The sequence below is a fragment of the Cyclopterus lumpus genome, chromosome 9 (assembly GCF_009769545.1).
Source record: "Cyclopterus lumpus isolate fCycLum1 chromosome 9, fCycLum1.pri, whole genome shotgun sequence".
Taxonomy (NCBI): domain Eukaryota; kingdom Metazoa; phylum Chordata; class Actinopteri; order Perciformes; family Cyclopteridae; genus Cyclopterus; species Cyclopterus lumpus.
Window position 1 is genome coordinate 11185899 of NC_046974.1, and position 20104 is coordinate 11206002.

Sequence of the window (20104 nt, forward strand, 5' to 3'; positions counted from 1 at the left end):
ACCTAGAAAATGGCTTGGGGCTTCCATTGCAACTACTAACTGTTGTGTTCTATTTATTTGCTTTCACACTCTACTCTATTCCATTCTATTAACTATATCTTCTACATGACTCCTCTGTGTCTATTTTTTTATTCCAGTCTACTCTAAAACACTTTATTATGCTATATTCTGATCGCATTTGTTCTGTTACTCTCTCATATGTTCTATTGTGTTCAGTTAGTTATTTACCACATTATTTTCTAATCTATTATATTACCCTCTATTATATTATACTGCAATTACTAACTACGTTCTATCTATTCTGTCCCACTCCTCTTTTTCTATTGTATTCCACTCTTCTCTTTTCTACATGGAGAATAATTGTGGTGATTTCTGTCTGCACTGTGATTTAAAAAGCCCAGAACACATTTAGTGAAATGCAGCATGTCCGCTCCTACGTGCATTCTGATTGAGGCTTGTAGTGATATTTGCGTATAACAGAAGCACCGCCTCCCTCTCATTGGACAACGGCTATGTGAGGGCGTGGCAAGGAAAGATGAGAGTTGCAAATCCATGCCCTTACTGGGAAGACATGGAGCGCTATGGACACAGTCTACACGAATCAAGTAGGAATCTCAACTAAAGACATATTTCTTCAGTGAAGAAACAACCGGTTTGAGAGGCTGAGAGGAAAGAACGGGTGGCCCGGTTGAGGATGGAGTGTGCATTTGAAGCACAGAATCTGATCTCCATTTCTTTGAGAAAAATCCAAAGCTCCAGGACGCAGAGAGGAGGCATCAAGCTCCACAAGAACTTACTGGTAACATACGTACTGAGAAACGCCAGGCAGTTTTATATGAGCAAAAACTTGCCGCAAACGCAAAGGACGCATCAATATGAGGATGTAGCGGCAGTCCGTGAAAGGCAAGAATATTTTGAATTGAATGGGAGCTTAACGGAGTTGTCCGATGACTTCTACTGCAACTTTACTGGGGCTGAGTCGGACACTTGGCACTGCGGAGCGCACCAGCCCAACGGCCAGCCCACCGAAGTGGCGCACCAAGACGCATCTGCCTGCGCAATGCTTTCACCAAGTGACTCCGACCTCATGGTTCCCGAAGCCTGTTGGAGTTGTGCAGACAAATCCTCCTGGGAGTTACCTATCCCAAACCTACAAGCCAACCAAAAGACTGTCCTGGACTTGGACACGCATGTGGTGACTACTGTCACGAATGGATACTTCCACTCAGACTGTTGCGCGCAGCCTAAACAGCCGCAGGGCGCGCAGTGCTACACTAAGAAGCGAAAGATGGACACAAGTTATCATATTGTTGATCCAGAGTTTTATTTGTCAGACTTTGGGCCAATGCCATGTAAAAGGATGAGGACTGAGGATGATTTACATTCAGACTCGGACCAGTTGGACAGCACAAACATCTCCAACCTGATCTCAGTGTTGGGTTCAGGTGGACTATCTGAGTTTGTGAGTTGGCAGCAGACGGACCTTGAGCAAATATTCGCCGCTCAAACAATTTGTTTAAAACATACACTGTTAGCAGGCAGTGGATGGACCAGAGCAATTGAAGCATTTTGATTTGTATGATTGTTTTTCTTTGTATTGTTTTATGTTATTGCTTTCAAATAAACCATGACACGACTGCAGTTCCCTCCTCTGTTATTGAAACATGTTGTTGAAATGTGATTTTATAGAGCAATCGTGTTAATGTTTGTAACATTTCTCGTGCCAATTGATATCATTTGTTCACACGGTATAAATGAATTGTACCTTTCATTTAAACCTTATTTTTTGGTGATTCATTTGGGGTGCTGAAGTTTGTTTCTAGCCTATTTCCTGAAGACACGAGTTAACGCTGTTTCTCTGGAAAGACGTTGGACGAGCTCCATCACGTGGCCAGTAAAGATCTGTGCAGCCTCGTGCACCATCTCAACGCAGAATGTCATTCTGTAAATGTATTATTTATTTCAGGGACTGCTTTTATTAATCAATAAAACCAACATCATTTAAAAACACACACACACACACACACTGATGTATTGGCTTTAAGTCGCGACTTCGACTCATGATGAAATATATCACTGCATGTGTTGTGTGTGAACACGAGTGGGTGTATGATAGATATACATCTGAGGCTGAGGGTTAAAATGACCTTGTATTTTTTTCTCCATTGCTATCATTTTATCAGTCGTGCGTGTTATCATACAAGCTATCTGTCATGTATGACAATGCATTGACTACAACTAGAAGATAAATATGAAGGGTACTTATGGAGTAGGACTGTTTTCCTCCCCTGCTAAAATAAACACAATGATGAAATAAGGCATCTTATTATTGCTGATTTTTTTGTGTACACTATTTTTGAAATGGCAGGAACGCACGTACCTAACTGCACTTGGAAAAAAAAAAAAAAACAGGACTTTTAGTGGAGAGCTCTCTGTTGTCTTTGCTCGGTGGGTCCGAGGGGGGCGGATCTCTGAATACACAGCGAGCTTGTCCTTGAGACATGACTGCCCGAGGGTCTCCCAGCTATATTCCCGGGACAGACAGACACTTTACCGCTTCTGTTTGACAAGATGTTGGGTATTTTTGTCAAGGCCGCGGTGAGTCTATTGCTTTGCAGCCTACACGCATTTAAACTGCGTATCAACAAACGCAGCGACGTTCCGTTTGGTTTTACGGCATCAGCCTGAGTGACGGTGGGTGGAGCGCTGTCCAGGACAGCAACAATATGACAGTATAAGTTAAAATATAACTCGCGTTTCACGAACGTTCACTGCCCATTTTCTCTGGTATGACACTTGTTGCGGAATAGTGTTAATTTAAAGTGTCATTTAGACGTGAGCGTGATGCGTAACGTTGGCCTACCTAGCCTAACTTTAGCCGTTAGCATAACGGTGCCTTGACTTGTGGCGTAGCAGACATCGTTTTATTTGCGACAGAGTCCGCTTCAGTGTTTATATCCATCTATTTATATCCTTTGTTGGCATGAAGTGTTAAAACACAACAACGCTGCAAAGCATGGTATTCACAGCGGTTTTATTTTGAAAGCGTCTACCGGAAGTTCGTCGTTGTATGCCCAGAGATTTGACACAAATTAAAACGATGTCCATTAATCTGAATGATTTATAACATTATTTCCGAATGCCTTCGTATTACCACTGTTAGTTTATAAACACCCATGTATACATCTGATCGGAATCTTATCATGAATATAGCAGATGCCTATTGGTAACCACCATGTGGGCACAGATAGGCTGATACATCTCGCTCTCGTGTGTGTTTAGTTTGAGCTACCATTTCAAAGGTTCAACTGTGTCAATCCTCTATTTATAACCTTTTTCGAGGTGACACCCCGGTGTCCAAAGAAATAGTTTGGCTGTTTTAGGGTTGTTTTGGTGTCCGGTTTCACAGTTTAAATCACCTCACTGTAAAGTATATGCCTTTTTAAAAAAATAATTAGAAAAGTTGTTCACTACACTTAATCCTCTTCTAACTTAAAAACCATTGAGTCGTTTACTTTTCGAGGCTTTGATCGCATGCATCTAATAGTTCACAGCATGTTGACACATTGATTTGTGAGGCACCATCAGTCAACGCCGATTCATGTTATGGTTCAACTAGAGAGGTTATCACTACAAACTTTGACTTTCATATCAGGGCAGCAAGTCTACAGTGTGGCCAAGTGGTCAGTCAAAAATATTTGAACAAAGAGCATTTGTGACAATAATGGAAAAGGAGAGTTTGTGCTCATTAAGATCGTGTATTCCAGCTGCGGCCTGGCATGGTGAAGACATGTCACCTGGTCAGACCAGTAACACAGATCCCAGAGAGGTCCATGATGCACCAGGAGGGTTTACCTAAGCTGCCTGTGCCGCCCTTGAAGCAGACATGTGAACGATACCTGGCTGCTCTGGAGCCCATCGTCAGCGAGGAGGAGCTGGAATACACCCGGGAGCTGGTGAAGGAGTTCCTCACGGGTGGTGTTGGGGAAAGGCTGCAGAAAGCCCTGGAGCGACGGGCAAACAAGACAGACAACTGGGTACATATCCGGGTGTATTTAGCTGAATATTTTGGTTTACAAGACATCTTTTTGTTTGTAGGCCTTCCTTTTTAATGGAGAACTATAGAAAAGCATTTGATATCCTGCTTTCTGTCTACTGCTTTTTTAGTTGTCAGAATGGTGGATGCAGTCAGCCTATCTAGACTGCCGTATGCCGGTGGCGGTCTACACCAGCCCTGGGGTTGTCCTGCCTCGCATGCGCTTCCACGATCGACAAGGACAGATGAGGTGAGAAACAAGGATCCACTGTAACACCACAGTGACTACACTGTTTGTCTCATTAAACAAATCAAATTGTCCAATTCTAAGCACACTAATAAAGTTGTTACCGAAATTGATTTACCGTGTGTTGAAATACAGTGTAAACAAGCTCATATGAAACTGGAGTTTCAAGCCGACCTTCGCGCAGGGCTGCGTCCACATGCTGGCTATTTAAAGCTCTTTAGCCACTCATAGCATTGCTCAGCTGTTTTTGAATACTGTGACCTATGGGATATGCAATGGACATGGTGGCCCGAAAATAAATACTTCAGGGAAGCTAATGGCAGAGTTTAAGAGGAGACAGGTACAGTAGGCTCACAATTGGTCAGCCAGTGACACTAGTAGGTCATATGAGATTACTTGTGAATTTCTCCATTCAGAGCTGACGACTGATAATTGTTGTTCAGAATCACCACATGTTTGTTAACAACACAATGACATCTTCTGTGCAGGTTTGCTGCCAAGCTGATTGCAGCGGTTTTGGAGTTCAAACAAATGATTGACACGTGAGTTTGCCTGAAATCCCCATTACTTTCAGTTGATTTACAAAACTGCAGATGTATAATATGAGGTGCTGTGTCACAGTGATACCCTGCCTGTCGAGTACCTGAGTGGGAAGCCGCTGTGTATGGACCAGTATTACCAGATCCTGTCCTCCTGTCGTATCCCTGGTCCAAAGAGAGACACTGTTGTTAATCACACCACTGGGAAAACACCTCTCACTCATATCACTGTGGTCCACAACTTTCAGGTACTCTAGATGGCACTGCTGTTCTTCTCCATCTTGTAACACATGTTGTAGTATCCTCATCACTGGTCCAGTGGCTAAATATATACTGGATCTATGGCTGAATTACCTTGACCCGGTCTTTCCCCCCCAGTTCTTTGTCTTGGATGTGTACCACAGCGATGGCGCCTCGCTGACCGTAGACCAGATTTACATGCAGTTGGAGAAGATCTGGAACTCCTCTTTGCAGACCAACAAGGAGCCTATTGGCATCCTCACATCACAGCACCGCAACACCTGGGGAAAAGCCTATAACAATCTGATTAAGGGTGAGCAGAGCGGAAACCCAAACTTCCAAGAACCTGTGTCGAAACGCTGTGTTTTGATAGATCTATTATCTTATTTAGAATAAATCAAGTCGTAGAATCTCGGTGAGTATTTGGGGAAAATGTTTATCTTACACGCGGTTGTTCTCCTCCTCCTCAGATAAAACAAATAAGGAGTCAGTCCGTGCCATCCAGAAAAGCATCTTCACAGTTTGTCTGGATGCTCCGATGCCGCGGGTGTCAGACGAGCTGTATCGCAGCCGTGTGGCCGCCCAGATGCTGCATGGAGGAGGAGCTCGCTGGAACAGCGGCAACCGCTGGTTCGACAAGACTTTACAGGTGAGTGTGAGACAAATGACTTTACATTCAAAATGATCACCTGCACTGTGGTAAGGGTTGAGCATTTGAATGTGCTTGTCAATCCTCCTCAGTTCATTGTTGGTGAAGACGGCACAAGTGGACTAGTGTATGAACATGCACCTGCTGAGGGCCCACCCATTGTGTTTCTCATTGATTTCGTTGTTAGATACATGTAAGTTTCTTTCAATTCATGGATGAGTGTTCGCCGTTTTTAAACAAAAATGGACTAAATGTTTTGTGTATTCTCAATAGGTCGAGAACTGAAATAGTTCGCACTCCCATGGTTCCCCTGCCCATGCCTATGAAACTGCGTTTTAACATCACACCTGAGGTCAAGAGAGACATTGAGAAAGCCAAACAAAATATGAACATGTATGTAAAGTGCAGTTCTGATCATTATGATTGTCTCATCATCCGTGTCAGTCATTTAGTTTAACTCACTCTTTTCTTTGTTTCCTCAGGATGGTTCACGACTTAGATGTCAAGGTGCTTATGTTTTCTAATTTTGGAAGAAAAACCCCCAAACAACACAAGCTGAGTCCAGATGCCTTTGTGCAAATGGCTCTTCAACTGGCCTACTTCAGGTAAGAAATCACTTTTCATAGTTGCTGAATCATTTTTCAAATGATGCTGGACATGGACATATGAAAAAGTGTGCTTTCAGTGCTATAGGGGTTCAATTAATAAGACAGGCGCTAAAATAGAATACATGTATATTCAGTCAAGCAGTATGAGACAAATAATGTACTTTTTGACCATTAAAGCATATCATCATGTTCTAGTAGAAACACCAGATATAGGTATGAACCTGAAACCTGAAGCATGATATGTCGCCTTTAACTGTATTACATCCTATATTCAGAGTCTTGTTTCTTTTATCCTAGGATGTATAATATTTGCTGCTCTACCTATGAGAGCGCATCGTTACGAATGTTTAAATATGGGCGAACAGATACAATTCGTGCAACTACTACAGACTCGGTTAAATTTGTCCAGGCAATGCAAGACCCAGCGAAACAGGTACTGTTAAAACACCAGAATTCATAATAAATGTATTCAATAAAAAGCCGGTTGACTGAACAGAAAATACTGTCAACAGAACGCAGAGAGGCTGGCGCTGCTGCAAGCGGCCGTTGGGACACACAAGGAGAACATGTACAACGTGAGAGTTGGAGTTTATCGACATAAAAGTGTCAAAGTTTTTTTTATTCCACCATTCGATTAATGAAATCTCTACACATTGACATTCAACTTAATTTCAGGCAATTCATGGACAAGCCATAGACAGACACCTCCTTGGACTGAAGATGCTGAGTATTGACGAGCTGACCTCCATGCCTGAGATATTCATGGATACCTCGTTTGCCGTGGCTCAGCATTATAATCTCTCCACCAGCCAGGTACATCTGTACCCAAGAAAATCAACAGTATTATTACTGAGCAAATAATTGTTTGTGGTCAAAATTTGTTTGCTTGCCCTCATCTTTCCCGTCTCTGTGTCCAGGTTGGCTCCAAGACAGACTGTGTGATGTGCTTCGGTCCAATGGTGCCAGATGGCTATGGAGTGTGTTACAATCCCATGGATGAGCACATCAACATCGCCATCACGGCCTTCAACAGCTGTGACGAGACGAACGCGGCCAAGTTTGCCCAGGCTGTAGAGGATGCTCTGTTGGACATGAGAGCTCTCCTGGAAGACACAGCTACGGCCGAGCAGTGATCCCACACTGGAGGCTGGCATGGTGCTTTTGTCCTGGCGGGCTGCGCGGGAGCTGGAACTGAACCGGTGCGGCGAAGTCGCTGGCAGAATGCCACGCTGACAGAGACGCACAGTGTAATGGGTGTGCTGGGGCTGAGGGGGAACCTGTCATCAGAGGGTTGTGGGAAGTGCAATGCGTGACTGCCTTTGTGATGAGAAGCAATTCTTTATAATGGGAGTTCTATATTTTAATACATTGTGTTATAGCTACATTTTTAATTAATATAAGTTGTTGATTTTAATAGAATATAATTTATTCTTTATTTATACTTTACAAGTCCCTGGTGCAGTCTTCAAAAATAATACTGTCCTCGCTTGACTTAAAGATTTTTAGTCTTTCCACTAACGAAATAGATATTAATGTTTGTTCAAAAACATGTGAGTATTGTAAACTAAAGAAATGTGGAAATCTGTTCAAAATATTTATTATCAAAGACGAAAAAAGGAATATTCGGCTCTGAAGCTCCCTTTGGAATGCAGGTAGTCTCCATGAAATTCAATTTCAGCCATATTTCCAGAGGAGTGCCACTGAAACAGCTGACGGCCTTTAAACACATTGGTTTTTAAGACGTCCATGTCCCGGATCTGAGTAAGTAACACAAGGCAAAAGTAATGCAGCAGTTATTACACTATAACATAAAAACAAACCATTTTGAAACGATGGCAAACAAAAGATGTCCGCACCATGATGTATGTCGACTGGGAGTTGGTGGCGTTGAATACTGGTCCTATGTGTAGCGCTTGGATTCTGATCTTGACTGCGGGTGGGGCGTTGATGAGCACTCGACAGGTGTGGTTAGTGTTGGACGTTGTTGGATTCTCAAAGACACCAGTGGGGGAAAACAGCTGAACGTCACAATCTGTGGGGCGAAGCCATAAAACGTTTCATCTCAACGCAATAGTATGAACGCCTGTCAAGTGAAATGCAATCCAATGAAATGGCCAGGCAATGAGTATGACATCTGAGAAGCTCAAAGATGTAACTTTTTGTTGAGATTGTGTCAGATGCTCATTCTTCTTAAGCAGTTAAAAGTGCTAAAACAATTCATAGTTCATATACGAAGTGAGAGGACCAAATAAAAGCACAGTACAATACAAACTGTTGCAGCTGTATTATATATTGTTATGACGATATTTTGGCTTTACTGTAATTATTGCAAGGCTCTTGTATTGGATTGCATTACACTGCAAGTGTTCACAATATTGCGTACTCTCTCTGTCTACTTATAGTTTTGAACCTTTATGTTGCAACATTGGGCTTCATGGACTTATAGCTGCAACCATTCAAAAAAGCAAGTAAAGCCTCCTCTCATCCGATCTTTGGAGATGAAGTACATGTCGGCCATTTGGATAACAAAGAAACACAAAGCCCTCTTACCCTGGTGGTGGCTCTTCTTCAGTTTTTTGTGTGAATTGTAGGTAAACACAACTCCGTTCCCGGGGGTGAGCATTCTTTGGCGCACCAGCAGGACGTTGGTTCTGGTTGTCAGTTCACTAGCCCACTACCTGCTCGCGACTTCATCACCAATGCCATGCGGTCAACAAATGCGACATACTCTTCTGCAAAAACATAGAGTGACGGGTGTTTTATTAAGCTGCAATAGTCCACGACATAGCAAATATCCTCATTTTATATATTATATAAAACATACTTTTTCTGCAGTTCAAAGAGCCAGATTCCACTTTAATGTGAATGACCTCATCGAGGGGGCGACCTATGGATACCAGGCAGCGGCCAGTCACGTCTTTCAAATCCACCGTGCCCGATTTCTCCAAGAGTAGCTGTCCACATGCACCTGGTGAAAAGCAGACACTGAAATCATATTCCTGCAGGGCTGCCTGCAGCGCTCACTGAGCATGGGGGTAGTTTATGTGTACTAACTGGGTTTAGATTGTTGGGGTGCTTGTTGGAGTGGCCTGTGGAACGGGTATTTGCTCTGTTGGACTTGGAGAAAGATGATCCAATGGGTGCTGCGGCGTAACTTTAGTGGTGACCTCTGAGGTGGGCAGAACGCAGCCGCCCAAATAGCAGCCCTGGATGGTGATGGGTTTAGGCATGTGCATACAAAACAGAGGGCTGAGGGGCTCCGGCTTAGAGGGGCCCATGCAGGACACGGCTCTGGACTGGATCCCATATCCACACGGTACTGAGCACTGGATCAGCAAGATATCACAATAAACCTGATTCACATGAACATGACTGGGAACAAGAAGAAGAGTTCTGTGTCCTGGGAAAGAAATTGCTCATAAAGAGCCAAATCCCTGTGTTTGCAAGTGCATTTATATAATAGGCAGCTATTCATATTTTGCATTTTCAAATTGTTTTTGAAAATTCCAGATAGCAATTCGTTTTCAGTTATTTCCACACAATATGAAAATCATTTGGTGTTACAATATCATTGCATGGTAATGCAGTTTAAGTGCAGACTGATTTGAAAAGTCTTGCATGGCCCTTTAAAAGAAGACTGTCTCAATATTGACTATGGTAATAAGTAACACATAATTACATAATAATGAAAGTGTGTAACACTCATTTGGCTTTGTTTGAATGTTCTATTATTAACTCTTTATATTAAGCAGTGCTGCAACTGGTGATTCCTTTCAATGTTGATTAATAGGAAGATAATCATATTCTGTATAAAATGCCGATACAAAATAGATTCTGATTTCTGCTTGACAAATTAATACATTCATCAAAAACGTTACCCATTCATTTTCTGTCAATTGCCTTGTTGATTGATCAACTGATTGTTTAACCTTGATTCTAATCTAGTCGTCACAGTCCGGTCCGTGTACCTGGCTCCATGCTTTCACCTCCCATCTGAAGGTGCAGACCTGCACCAGGCAGGGCACTGTGGTGGCTGGTTTCACAGCTGCATAGCAGCTTTCCTCCGGCACCGCACTCTCAGTGCCGAGAACAAATTGGACACAAGACACAGTCCTCTGAGCTACACCCAAGTCACAGGACGCTGAGCAGGGCGATGCACCGAACTTCTTCCACCTGGACCAATTACAGTATTTTAATAATTTTACCTTTGCAATAAAAAATATTATAGACGTGTGCGTTTATGTGTGAGTCACCTTGCTGGGGCAGCTGTGGTTGTTACATGAAACCACTGCTGGTGGGTTTGGGAAACTCACTGCACTCTGAATCCTCCACCACCTCCTCCTCCACTTCTGTTTCCACAGCACAGTACAGCACCCTGTTGGCCACCCCTCCTCCACATGTTACACTGCAGACTCCTTGCTTAGAGCGCCACCTGGTTGTTAGAAAAAATACTTTGCCGCTGTCCTAATTTTAAACAACATCATTTCTTTCTCTAAAATGGATACACATCAGACTACATACTGAAGACAAATATGAGATTCCCTTCTTTATATTATTATTCTATTATATACTGCATGTGAATGTCAGGTGTAAGTATAGTGTCTCACAGGGGGGGGCAAGGAGATGTGTTGCAGGTCTCAGACTGAGGAGGAGGTTTGGTAGAAGCATCACAGTGGATGTCCGTCACCCTGAGTCTGGTCTGGTGGTCCACGCAGGAGAACCACACCTGCAGGGTTCCTACACGAAGCATCAAGCTTTGTTGACCTTATCTGATGAGCCTGAGTGAAGGTGAGTACATGTTTCACTTACCATTGCCACAGGTCTTGGAGCACTGGCTGATAACAGGACTCCAGACATACACAGGAGCCTGTTTAGAGCGTGGCGACACACCGACTTTAGCACTTGGTTTTTCCTGGTCAAGAAAGACAATGTTCAGACACCCTTCACCTTTTCAAATAAGAGAGAAACCTTCCGAAACCTTACTTTACCTCTGCCTTAGATTGCCATCCAATGGGACAAACATCAACAACACAGGGCACAGAATCAGTCGGTTTGATCTTCAAAGAACAAACCCGTTGATCCACTTCAACATCTTCACACATCTTCTGGCCGGACACATGACACGTCGCGTTAGCTTCTCCTGGCCCGCACACTGCCGAACACTCCCCTGGCTCCGACGCTCCGCCATCTGGAAAGATACATTAATAGAGTTCCTTTGATTTTGAATATTTGACCCATGAAAATAATGATCATTACAGTGTAGGCTTCATACCTCGCAGGGCAGTGTTGCAGGTTACATTTTCAACTGTATCTGGAGGCGTGTCAAGGTGGGCATTCAGAATTTGAAACCTTTACCACATCTGCTCCGTGTATTTGAACACATCTTACAGGACGCACACGCTCTCCTTTCCCCACAGGAGGCACTACAAGACCCAAATGTCCCCGTATCCAGCTGTAACACAGTCAATTATTAATGTATAACCATTTGTGCTCAGCGTGTGTGTGTGTGTGTGTGTGTGTGTGTGTGTGTCACACAGAAGGAAATAAAACAGCATTGAGTATGAACCAAACCTGGGGGGACAGGGGGACAGCTGACAGGTTGTGTTGAAGCAGTACGGGCGGGAGGAGGTGTTTCACAATTGTGTTCCTCCAAATGGTTATTGGTGTCTTCATCTACACAGACATAAACCTGCTTCTGTACACCTGTTCAGAAAGTTAATGTGTAGAGAGAAAGTAATACTTAGTGAGATTTGGGGTGATTTTTAAACCCAACATTTTAAAATATTTTTGCTTTTGTTCTATTGTATGGAACCATTAGTTAATCAGTTCAGTTGACATTCTATGGTATTTGCCTCTGAAAACTTGTGCGAAAGAGAACAATAACAAATTCATTTGGCATATTGAACACTGCTTGTCCTTATAATAGACAAACACTGTAAGTATGAGATAAAAGCTTGCTCAAAAAGGTCAATTTTGGTGCACATTATCATACAAATGCCTCATCTCATTTGTAAAACCCATTGGCTCCTAGAACAAGGGAGCGAAGACTATAATGTGCAATCAGCCTATGAATTTCTAATGACATCTATCATCAAATACATTATTATGCTGGCTTACTTTTTGGTGTTTTTAAATATGACTCGTGATTAACAGTTAGTTACCGGATCCACAGGAGACAGAGCAGGGTGTTGTGAAGACAGCCCATTTTCCGTCCGATGAGATGTCTGTCAAGTCGCTGTTTCTGATAGGTACATAGAAGTGGTAGCTAATGTTTGGATTAGTTTTCTCTCCGTATTCTTTTCCATATTTGCGATAGACCTTCAGAGACAAACACTCAGATGTTGATCACACAGTTTTTCCCATTTTATTTAGTATTTGTTCCTTATGTTGGCTAAAAGATGCAGCCTACGAAAGTTAAAGTTTTCAGTTCTCAAAAGTTCACTTCTTGAATTAATCTAATTATTTCTCAAAATGAATGTTTTTCTCTCCTGACCTGCACGTGTATTTCTTCTGACAGCGGTCCCGGCAGCAGCAGCTCCTCCATCTCAGGCAAAAGGTCAGGGGTCAGGTGGAGGTGGTACTCTAGGTGGTTATCATCCAGTGGGAGGGGTGGGTCGTAGTCAGTGCCATGTTGCCCGTCCCGGACACAATGTACCGATCACCAACCATGACCGCTGGGGACAGAAACGCCAAAAAACAACTCAAGATTAGTACCTGTTAATTCTGTTGTAGAAATCGCTTGTAAAGTGATGACCTCACCCATGTGAGTGAAGAGAGGTGCCCTGTTGACAATATAAACCTGCGTGGCATTCACTGGCAGAGATAGGAATGGGGTATACTCTGAATAGGACAGAAATAAGAAAAATGTTTTTCCTTAAATGAGTAAACAATTACCAAAATGAATTTTCTGTCAGTGAATGTGTTCATTAGTTATACACTGTTGTTTGCTATACCTCTGGCCTGACCGCTAGTGTAGGAGTCAGCGGTCAAACTGCAGGAGGATGCATCTCCACCACACACCCCGCACACATCCCTCACTTTCCCAGAGTGCAGCACACCATCACAGCCAAACAGCTGATCAGAGACAAACAGTGCATTTAAAAGCTGTTAGACTGAGTGTGAAGGAGTACGATTGCATCTGCTTTGTCATCTACTCGGTCTTCTTTACCTGGCATTTCCCTCGAAGACAAGCAGCTGTGGAGCCAAAGTGAGGTGGGCTGTCGGTCTCACAGCGAGTCCCATCAACAAACTGAGAGCCACGGCTTACTATGAAGTTTTCTCCTTTTGACTGGCACATATATCTGCACTGCTCATCCCCTGGTTATGATGAGAATGAGTGTTCACAGACAACAAAACAATAACAAACGTTAGACATTAAAGTTTTGCTTCTTTACATATGGGAAAGAATAATATTTCGGCCCACCTTGTGCAAAACCTATAGCAGGGATCCAGGTGTAGAAGGTGGCAGTGTTTGGTAGCAGGTAGAGGGGGTGGTGGTCTGTTTGGGAACACTGCTCTGCCATGAAATCCAGCTGGGTGAGCTCACATGCCTGCAACAACATGTGTGGTAAGACAAAGAAAAGCATTTTGTCTGCCCTGGTATCAGTTTGCCTCCTCAACCCCCAAACCACGAAGAAAGTATTCGTGGCTCGCTTTGACCCAAGCTCAACGACTTCTTTCCATCTAATTCTCCAAGTTGTCCCATCAGTACTTATGTTTCTGGAGACTTGTAGGCTGCAAACTGCCAATACAAGATCAACAAACAGTGGGAGGATTCTGGGTACAGTGACCCACTAAGTCAATAGTATTGACCTACTGTATGGAGGCCCAATGTAAATAGTCAGAACATACTTGCTGGTGACAAAGTCCAGCCTCAATATCCGATCCCTCACAATCATTTCCACCAAAAGCAGGTCTGAAAAATTAGACATTATACACTTTCAGAAAGTCATCTAGAAGCTGTTCACTTTGAAACATCAATATCTTCAGCTCTGACTATGACTGATGCTTGCATCACATGTGTTACCTTGGGTTATTGCATTTCCGTGTGCGGTGAGTGACTCCCCCACCACATGTCCGTGAGCAAGGGGAGAACTCAGACCAGTTGGACCAGGAGCCATGCACCACCACAGAAGAGCTGAGCTCATCTAAGGACACGCAACGCCCCTTCAGACACCACTGGAGGAGAGGAATGCACCTCATGAACAAACATGCTTGGGCCTACTTTGACTAAAGGACACTCGATGGTTCAATGGGGGAAGGGTTGCACCAAAATGACTCCCTAATAACAGAGCAGTACCTGATTAGGTGCACACTCTGTCCCGTCCAGCAGTGGGACCAGGAGGCGTTTGCAGGAGCTGTTATCATCGGGGTTAATGTGACAGGACAAGACACGACAAGCTGGCTGATGAAAGAAGATCAAAAATGACTTAACATGGGTGTATTTTTGATGTGGAATGCCACCTGGTGGTATCAAGCTGCTAGTACAGGTGACTAACCAGGTCAGGATTGGTGAAAGAACAGGCTCTTGCAGTGCTACCAAAAGCTATACGACACTGGTCATCAACTCCGTAGTATAGACCAGGCTTCCAGTCTTGTAGGGAGCCTCCCAGTGCTGGCAGGTCCTTTACACACTCAGCTTCACCGTCACTGGGAACACGTGACATCTCATTATCATGTCCAGACTCTGGCAGGTTTGTTTCTAAACGACTCACAATATATCGCACTGAGAGTTCCTATACTTAAGATGTAGTAAAGTTTTAATGAATTTTAAATCAAAAGCAAATATTACTTTATGAAAATGTGACAATGCAATCAGTTAAAACAACCTGATGTTAAGCTATGACATTCAAATGAGTCCCAGGTCTGCATGGTGAATGAGCACAGCTGCTCAGAACTTGTTGGCCCACCTGAAGAATGTGAGCAGCTCCTGTCTGCTGCAGGAAGACCAGGTCAGATCCACACTGTTGTAGCCGCCATCAGAGGCCATTATGAACCCACTCCTGCTGCAGGTGTTTCCTACTCCGTCATGGTAGAGTCCAAAACTGGATGAAAGTCAATTGAATATGTTGAATTTACTTTATTGTAGGAATCCTTTAAACGTCTCCATTGTGATGCTTTTATCACGAAACATTCCGAATGCAGTTCTCAGTCCAGTTTGGGATGCATGTATATGCATGTTACCTTCATCTTGACTCTCAGGATCTGCTATATTAAAACCATCTGCCAAACGGGGTCCAGTACTGTTACTGATCTACAGTGGAGGGCTCAAAGGGATTCACTTAGCAATTCTTTCAACAAAGCTGCATTAAATTGCACAATGCAATTACATCTTGGGTCTCTAATTTTCTAAATTACAACACACTTATATTAACTAATATACTAATTATAAGGCCTCGAAGGAAAAACAAAACCTTAAAAAAAAGTAACATGAATTTATCATATATCCATTCTTGGACACATGTCTTTAATTGTATGCTTCCAAACAAACTTGAAGACTGACCAAGTTAAGGCAGCAATTATGTTGAATACATTAATTGAAAACGTACCAATTGAATACTGTCCCCTCTTTCCTTACAATTAATGCCAAGTTACATTCTTCTTTTGAGGAAATTCTTGGAAATACTTTTTGAAATTACAGACCTTCAAAAGAAAGTGTCACCTAATGAGGTTTATTAGCTGTGATGTAACTTTAAAATATATATTATAGATACTGCAGATTCCTTGATGATCCTATGTGTGATTCTGCGTTACCTGTGGCCAATCTCATGAGTGATGGTGATCCCCAGGTCAAAGCCCGTGTCCTCTGTGATCACACAGCTCCATTCACTGGAGCAAGCACCACCCAGCTGCGCTACACCCCTGACCAGACTGTTCCCATCAGGCAACACCAGGTCGTACCTGTTGGTGATGGTAGACATATGGTAAAGAATGGTTTCATAAATTATCAAGAGAAAATCTACCCGCAATGCAACCAGCTACATGTAACACACCGTGTAATGTATAACAGAAGATCAGCGTGGAGTGGGTCTGTATCGTTTGAGGGGTTAATCCTTCGGCCCCAGTCACACACACTTCTGAGGGAGGAGGTGATGTCGGGAGACATTTGGATCTCTGGCTAGAAGAGTGGCCACAATAACAAAAGGTGGTGTTTATTGCTCACACTTAATGTCACTCTGGATAACATGAATGGTACACATGTTGGAGCTATATGTAGTTACTACTTCTGAAATCTGTTCAGTTATGAAGTTGATTCATTGGACTTATAACAGGGAGCCAGTTACCTCTGGCTCTGACAGGATGATCATGCGGACCAGGTGCACCCTCATATTGGCACCCAGGGCGGTGTCTCTCAACAGCTCTGAGGCCTGTGTGGAAATTGGAATAAAAGTCAGATGAATACACAGTATTTCAGCAGGATGTTCAGAGTGTACTGAGCCTATAGTATTGCAGTGCACTCTAAACGTCTGGATATGTAAACACTTCAACAACTGAATGGATTATTTTCCCCATCTTGTGTTGCTTTTACTTATCTTCATCATGTATTTATTGCTCATCATTCAGCCTAACAGTGGCATTAATAGTGTTGGCTTAGGTTTGTTATACCCATGGGTGGAAGTAACAAATCACATGTACTCTCTTTACTGAAAAAAATTAGTATTTCACTTTTACGGAAGGATTTTTTATTTATTTTTTATCTCAAGTGTTGAACTTTGCTACCTATTTCATAGGTTACAGAGTAAAAACAAGTCACATGGAAAAGTCCTGACAAACTGTGTGAGCATGAAACATAAGGAGATATAAGATAAGAGAAAAGCTGCAGATTTGTCTGCGGCCGCATGAGGCCAGAGCTCAGGAGAGGACGCACTGGGCTAGCAGACTGAAAAACTCGCTCAGGGGCAACGTAGCTTTTTAACAGCACAACAATTGTAATGGCATGATCATTAGGCCTAATTATGTCATTATGGGTCAAGGTTTGTAGTTGAAATAAACTAAACTAAATGTTGCATCTATCCTCTGCATCTATCTAAATTAATCACTTGATCCACACAGTTAGCATGCCTGACCCAATTCAAACACACAATTTATACGTGGCCAACAGGTGCGTGCTGGGTCAGCAGAAATGAAAAATCGTGTTGGTTTGGACAGAAGAGTTTGATGTGTAAACTACAAGTTGACATGGTAATCCACTTAGTTTTGTAGTGTAAATAATATTTTGGATTTAGTAGGTATAATTATGTGTTTCCCCATTCCCTGTTTAAATATGTAAGGCAGTAACATCAACTTTAAAGTACATCTATCGATAGAAAGTAAAGGCTGTTGTGCTCAGTCTTACGATGTTGAGGTTGGTGAGGATGTAGCGTTCTGTGTCCTGCTTGTGGACCTGCTGGACATCAGGCCCGACCACTACCAGCAGCTCCAGATGTGTGATATCAGGCATCAGCGCCCAACGACGCAGCCGCCCATTCCCTGTGGACAAGGAGAAGGAGACAGTACAGACAGACACCAGTAGTTACTGTATCACAGAGAGAACACATTCATTGCATTATGGATGAGTCTTAAAACTGTTTTACAGTTCAGCTAAAGAGAGACATACCTGAGGCATCAGGAGATGAAACTACGTCTCTTTGACTGGGGGGGTGATGAAAATGCTTTAGGAGGACACAAACGTTTGATTTGGGGTTATTTTTAAGCACCATTTTCATTTTATTTTTTAAATACAGCTTTAAACCTGTGTAACCAAATTTAGAAGACACACAGCTATTTCAGAGCTTTGTTTTTTGTGTGACTGCCGTGTAAACCCAGTTATGACAGCTGTCCGTGGGTTTTCACAGGGTGATAAACAGTTTAAAGTTGAAGAGTTCAATGTACTTTACAGAAGTCCCGAGCAGTGGAAGCACGAACCGCAGTGCTCCTGTTCACCCACAGATGTCCACCTACCTCGTCCAATGGAGAATTCATTAGAGCGGCGAAACCAGGCCGCAGTGACAGCAGACAGAGCAGGGTCGTAAAAAACATGTTTCCCTCTTCCTGTGGGTCGGCCTGCTCTGCTTTAACACCAGGACAACATGTGATCCTCCTCTTCAGCAGGACAGAGCCCAGCTCAGAGGCTATGAGTAACACGTGCTTATGTAAACATAGGGACAAAGTTGATGGCTGGCATACGTCATTTGCTACTTTGTGACCAAGAGGACAGATCTCATTGATTGGGTTTTCTTTTTTTGTAGTATGACTAGTGTGTATATTCTTGCATTTCATAACTGAACGAAAACTATTACAATCCATCAGACTTTTTGTGTTTCCGACATGATTTGATGATAAGAGATAGTCAGCGATGGCAGCTGTATTCTTTATTTAGTAACCAAAGTCCACCTTTAAATAAAAGCCCTATTTATATTTAGTCATTCACCGCTGCAATCACTGCTCCATTAAGCCAAATATCATAAATATGGTAGTGTGTTGTTTCCTGTGTTGGCCTTTAGAGGGCAGACATGATCCTGTGGTTGGACTATATAAAAAGATGGGAGGAAACAAGCACACACACTCCTCCACAAGAGTGTAAATAACATCCCTTATGTCCATGGCAGACACAAAACCTTGTGTAAAGCTTGTTTCTTCATTTGGAAGGCATACGATTCATACTGGGAATAATATAACAAAAACAATAAAGCTTAAACTGACAAGCTTTATCCTCTGGGTCACTGCTAAAATCATTATCTTGTATTCCTTAATCTGGGCCAGATGATGGACTATTCCCTCTAGATTAAACAATTAGTAGATATTTTATTTTAATAACATGTTGGCAGGAAAGACATGTTTAAATATATAATTGTACTATTTGCTTTTGATGATACACATACTGTATACAATGGGCTCTACATATTTTAACACAGCTTGAACCCATTTTCCCTGCTTTGATTATAAATGCTCAGATATAAAACCAGATTGATGTTCACCTTTTCAGGAAAGAAGATTCCAATGTTGTTGGACCATACTACAAAAAGGGTTTGACCCTTCTGCTCCTTCTGCTCCTCACCATCCCCTTCCTTCGTGAGCAGGGATAGTTTATCTCCATAAAGCTAGGATTCAAGCCCCATCTGCCATTAGTCTGCCAGATATCTGCCAGTTGTCAGTCTGAACTAACAGCTGGGTGTCACAGGCATTACACCAGCATCGCTGCTCCACTAAAACCTCAATGTCCTGTTGGACTTATCGAGCACAACAGACTGCGATAAGTGTTGTTGGATCCTCATTACCCATGTCTGTTCAGAGCAGGGTAGGGATTGTATATTAATGGTCCTAAATTATATATATCTAGCCATATGGGATACTCAAGTGGGCACAACAGATGACGCCTCGGGAAAGTGCTGTTTGATTGTGGTTATTCAACAAGGAGGAAGTTCCCATGGAACAAAGTTCATTGTAGAAAATCTTTGATCTCAGTTACTCTGTTAGTAACTTTCCATTTTTAATACGTTATTGTTGAAATCTATAGTTAACATTCTTTAAAAACTTATATTTTTATAACCTTTTAGACAGACATCAGGCAAACTACATTTTTAATCGTGGAGCCCATTGTCTCAGTGTTTCATGTTGAGATGCATTTAAGTAGAGAGAGAAACATAAAAGGATTCTTGTTCATCTGCTGGCCTTTGTTGTCCCTCCATCTGTCACACTGTTGTAAATGATTCATGTATGAAAAAACTAGAAATGTTCACCTGCCTCTTTGTGACAGCCCATCACCTCAACTATTTTTGTTTGGATAATGTATGGAGGAAAAGCATC

General features: G+C 42.6%; 3 protein-coding genes across 3 annotated transcripts; 2 read left to right on the forward strand and 1 right to left on the reverse strand.

Annotated features, from left to right (window-relative positions):
- Positions 1-557: 557 nt before the first annotated feature.
- On the forward strand, positions 558-1960 carry LOC117736506 (immediate early response gene 5-like protein). The gene has a single exon (XM_034541882.1). The coding sequence runs from the start codon at positions 695-697 to the stop codon at positions 1571-1573; it is 879 nt and encodes a 292-aa protein (XP_034397773.1). The 5' UTR covers positions 558-694; the 3' UTR covers positions 1574-1960.
- A 477-nt stretch (positions 1961-2437) lies between these two features.
- LOC117736814 (carnitine O-acetyltransferase-like) lies at positions 2438-10548 on the forward strand. Its single transcript, XM_034542390.1, has 14 exons — positions 2438-2598; positions 3768-4037; positions 4168-4286; positions 4772-4825; positions 4905-5070; positions 5201-5375; positions 5533-5711; positions 5804-5904; positions 5985-6104; positions 6194-6316; positions 6617-6752; positions 6832-6894; positions 6995-7132; positions 7237-10548. The coding sequence occupies exons 1-14, from the start codon at positions 2572-2574 to the stop codon at positions 7450-7452; spliced, it is 1887 nt and encodes a 628-aa protein (XP_034398281.1). The 5' UTR covers positions 2438-2571; the 3' UTR covers positions 7453-10548.
- adamts13 (ADAM metallopeptidase with thrombospondin type 1 motif, 13) lies at positions 7921-19579 on the reverse strand. Its single transcript, XM_034540794.1, is given in 32 exon segments — positions 7921-8076; positions 8176-8351; positions 8870-9011; positions 9014-9051; positions 9144-9287; positions 9374-9473; positions 9505-9645; positions 10288-10524; positions 10598-10751; positions 10927-11056; positions 11129-11220; positions 11303-11507; positions 11891-12022; positions 12481-12637; positions 12813-12925; positions 12928-12993; positions 13079-13159; positions 13273-13393; positions 13488-13636; positions 13743-13869; positions 14171-14234; positions 14346-14497; positions 14619-14719; positions 14814-14968; positions 15229-15363; positions 16073-16219; positions 16312-16436; positions 16603-16686; positions 17655-17788; positions 17916-17970; positions 18260-18429; positions 19576-19579. Coding segments are annotated over 32 exon segments (3987 nt in total).
- Between the last annotated feature and the right edge of the window lie 525 nt (positions 19580-20104).

Excerpts from the sequence above, each read along its gene's own strand:
- LOC117736506 (XM_034541882.1), top strand. The coding sequence starts at position 695 with ATGGAGTGTGCATTTGAAGCACAGAATCTGATCTCCATTTCTTTGAGA.
- LOC117736814 (XM_034542390.1), top strand. The coding sequence starts at position 2,572 with ATGTTGGGTATTTTTGTCAAGGCCGCG. Across the intron at positions 5,071-5,200 it reads CTGTGGTCCACAACTTTCAG|TTCTTTGTCTTGGATGTGTA; the intron begins GTACTCTAGATG and ends TTTCCCCCCCAG. Across the intron at positions 5,905-5,984 it reads GATTTCGTTGTTAGATACAT|GTCGAGAACTGAAATAGTTC; the intron begins GTAAGTTTCTTT and ends TATTCTCAATAG.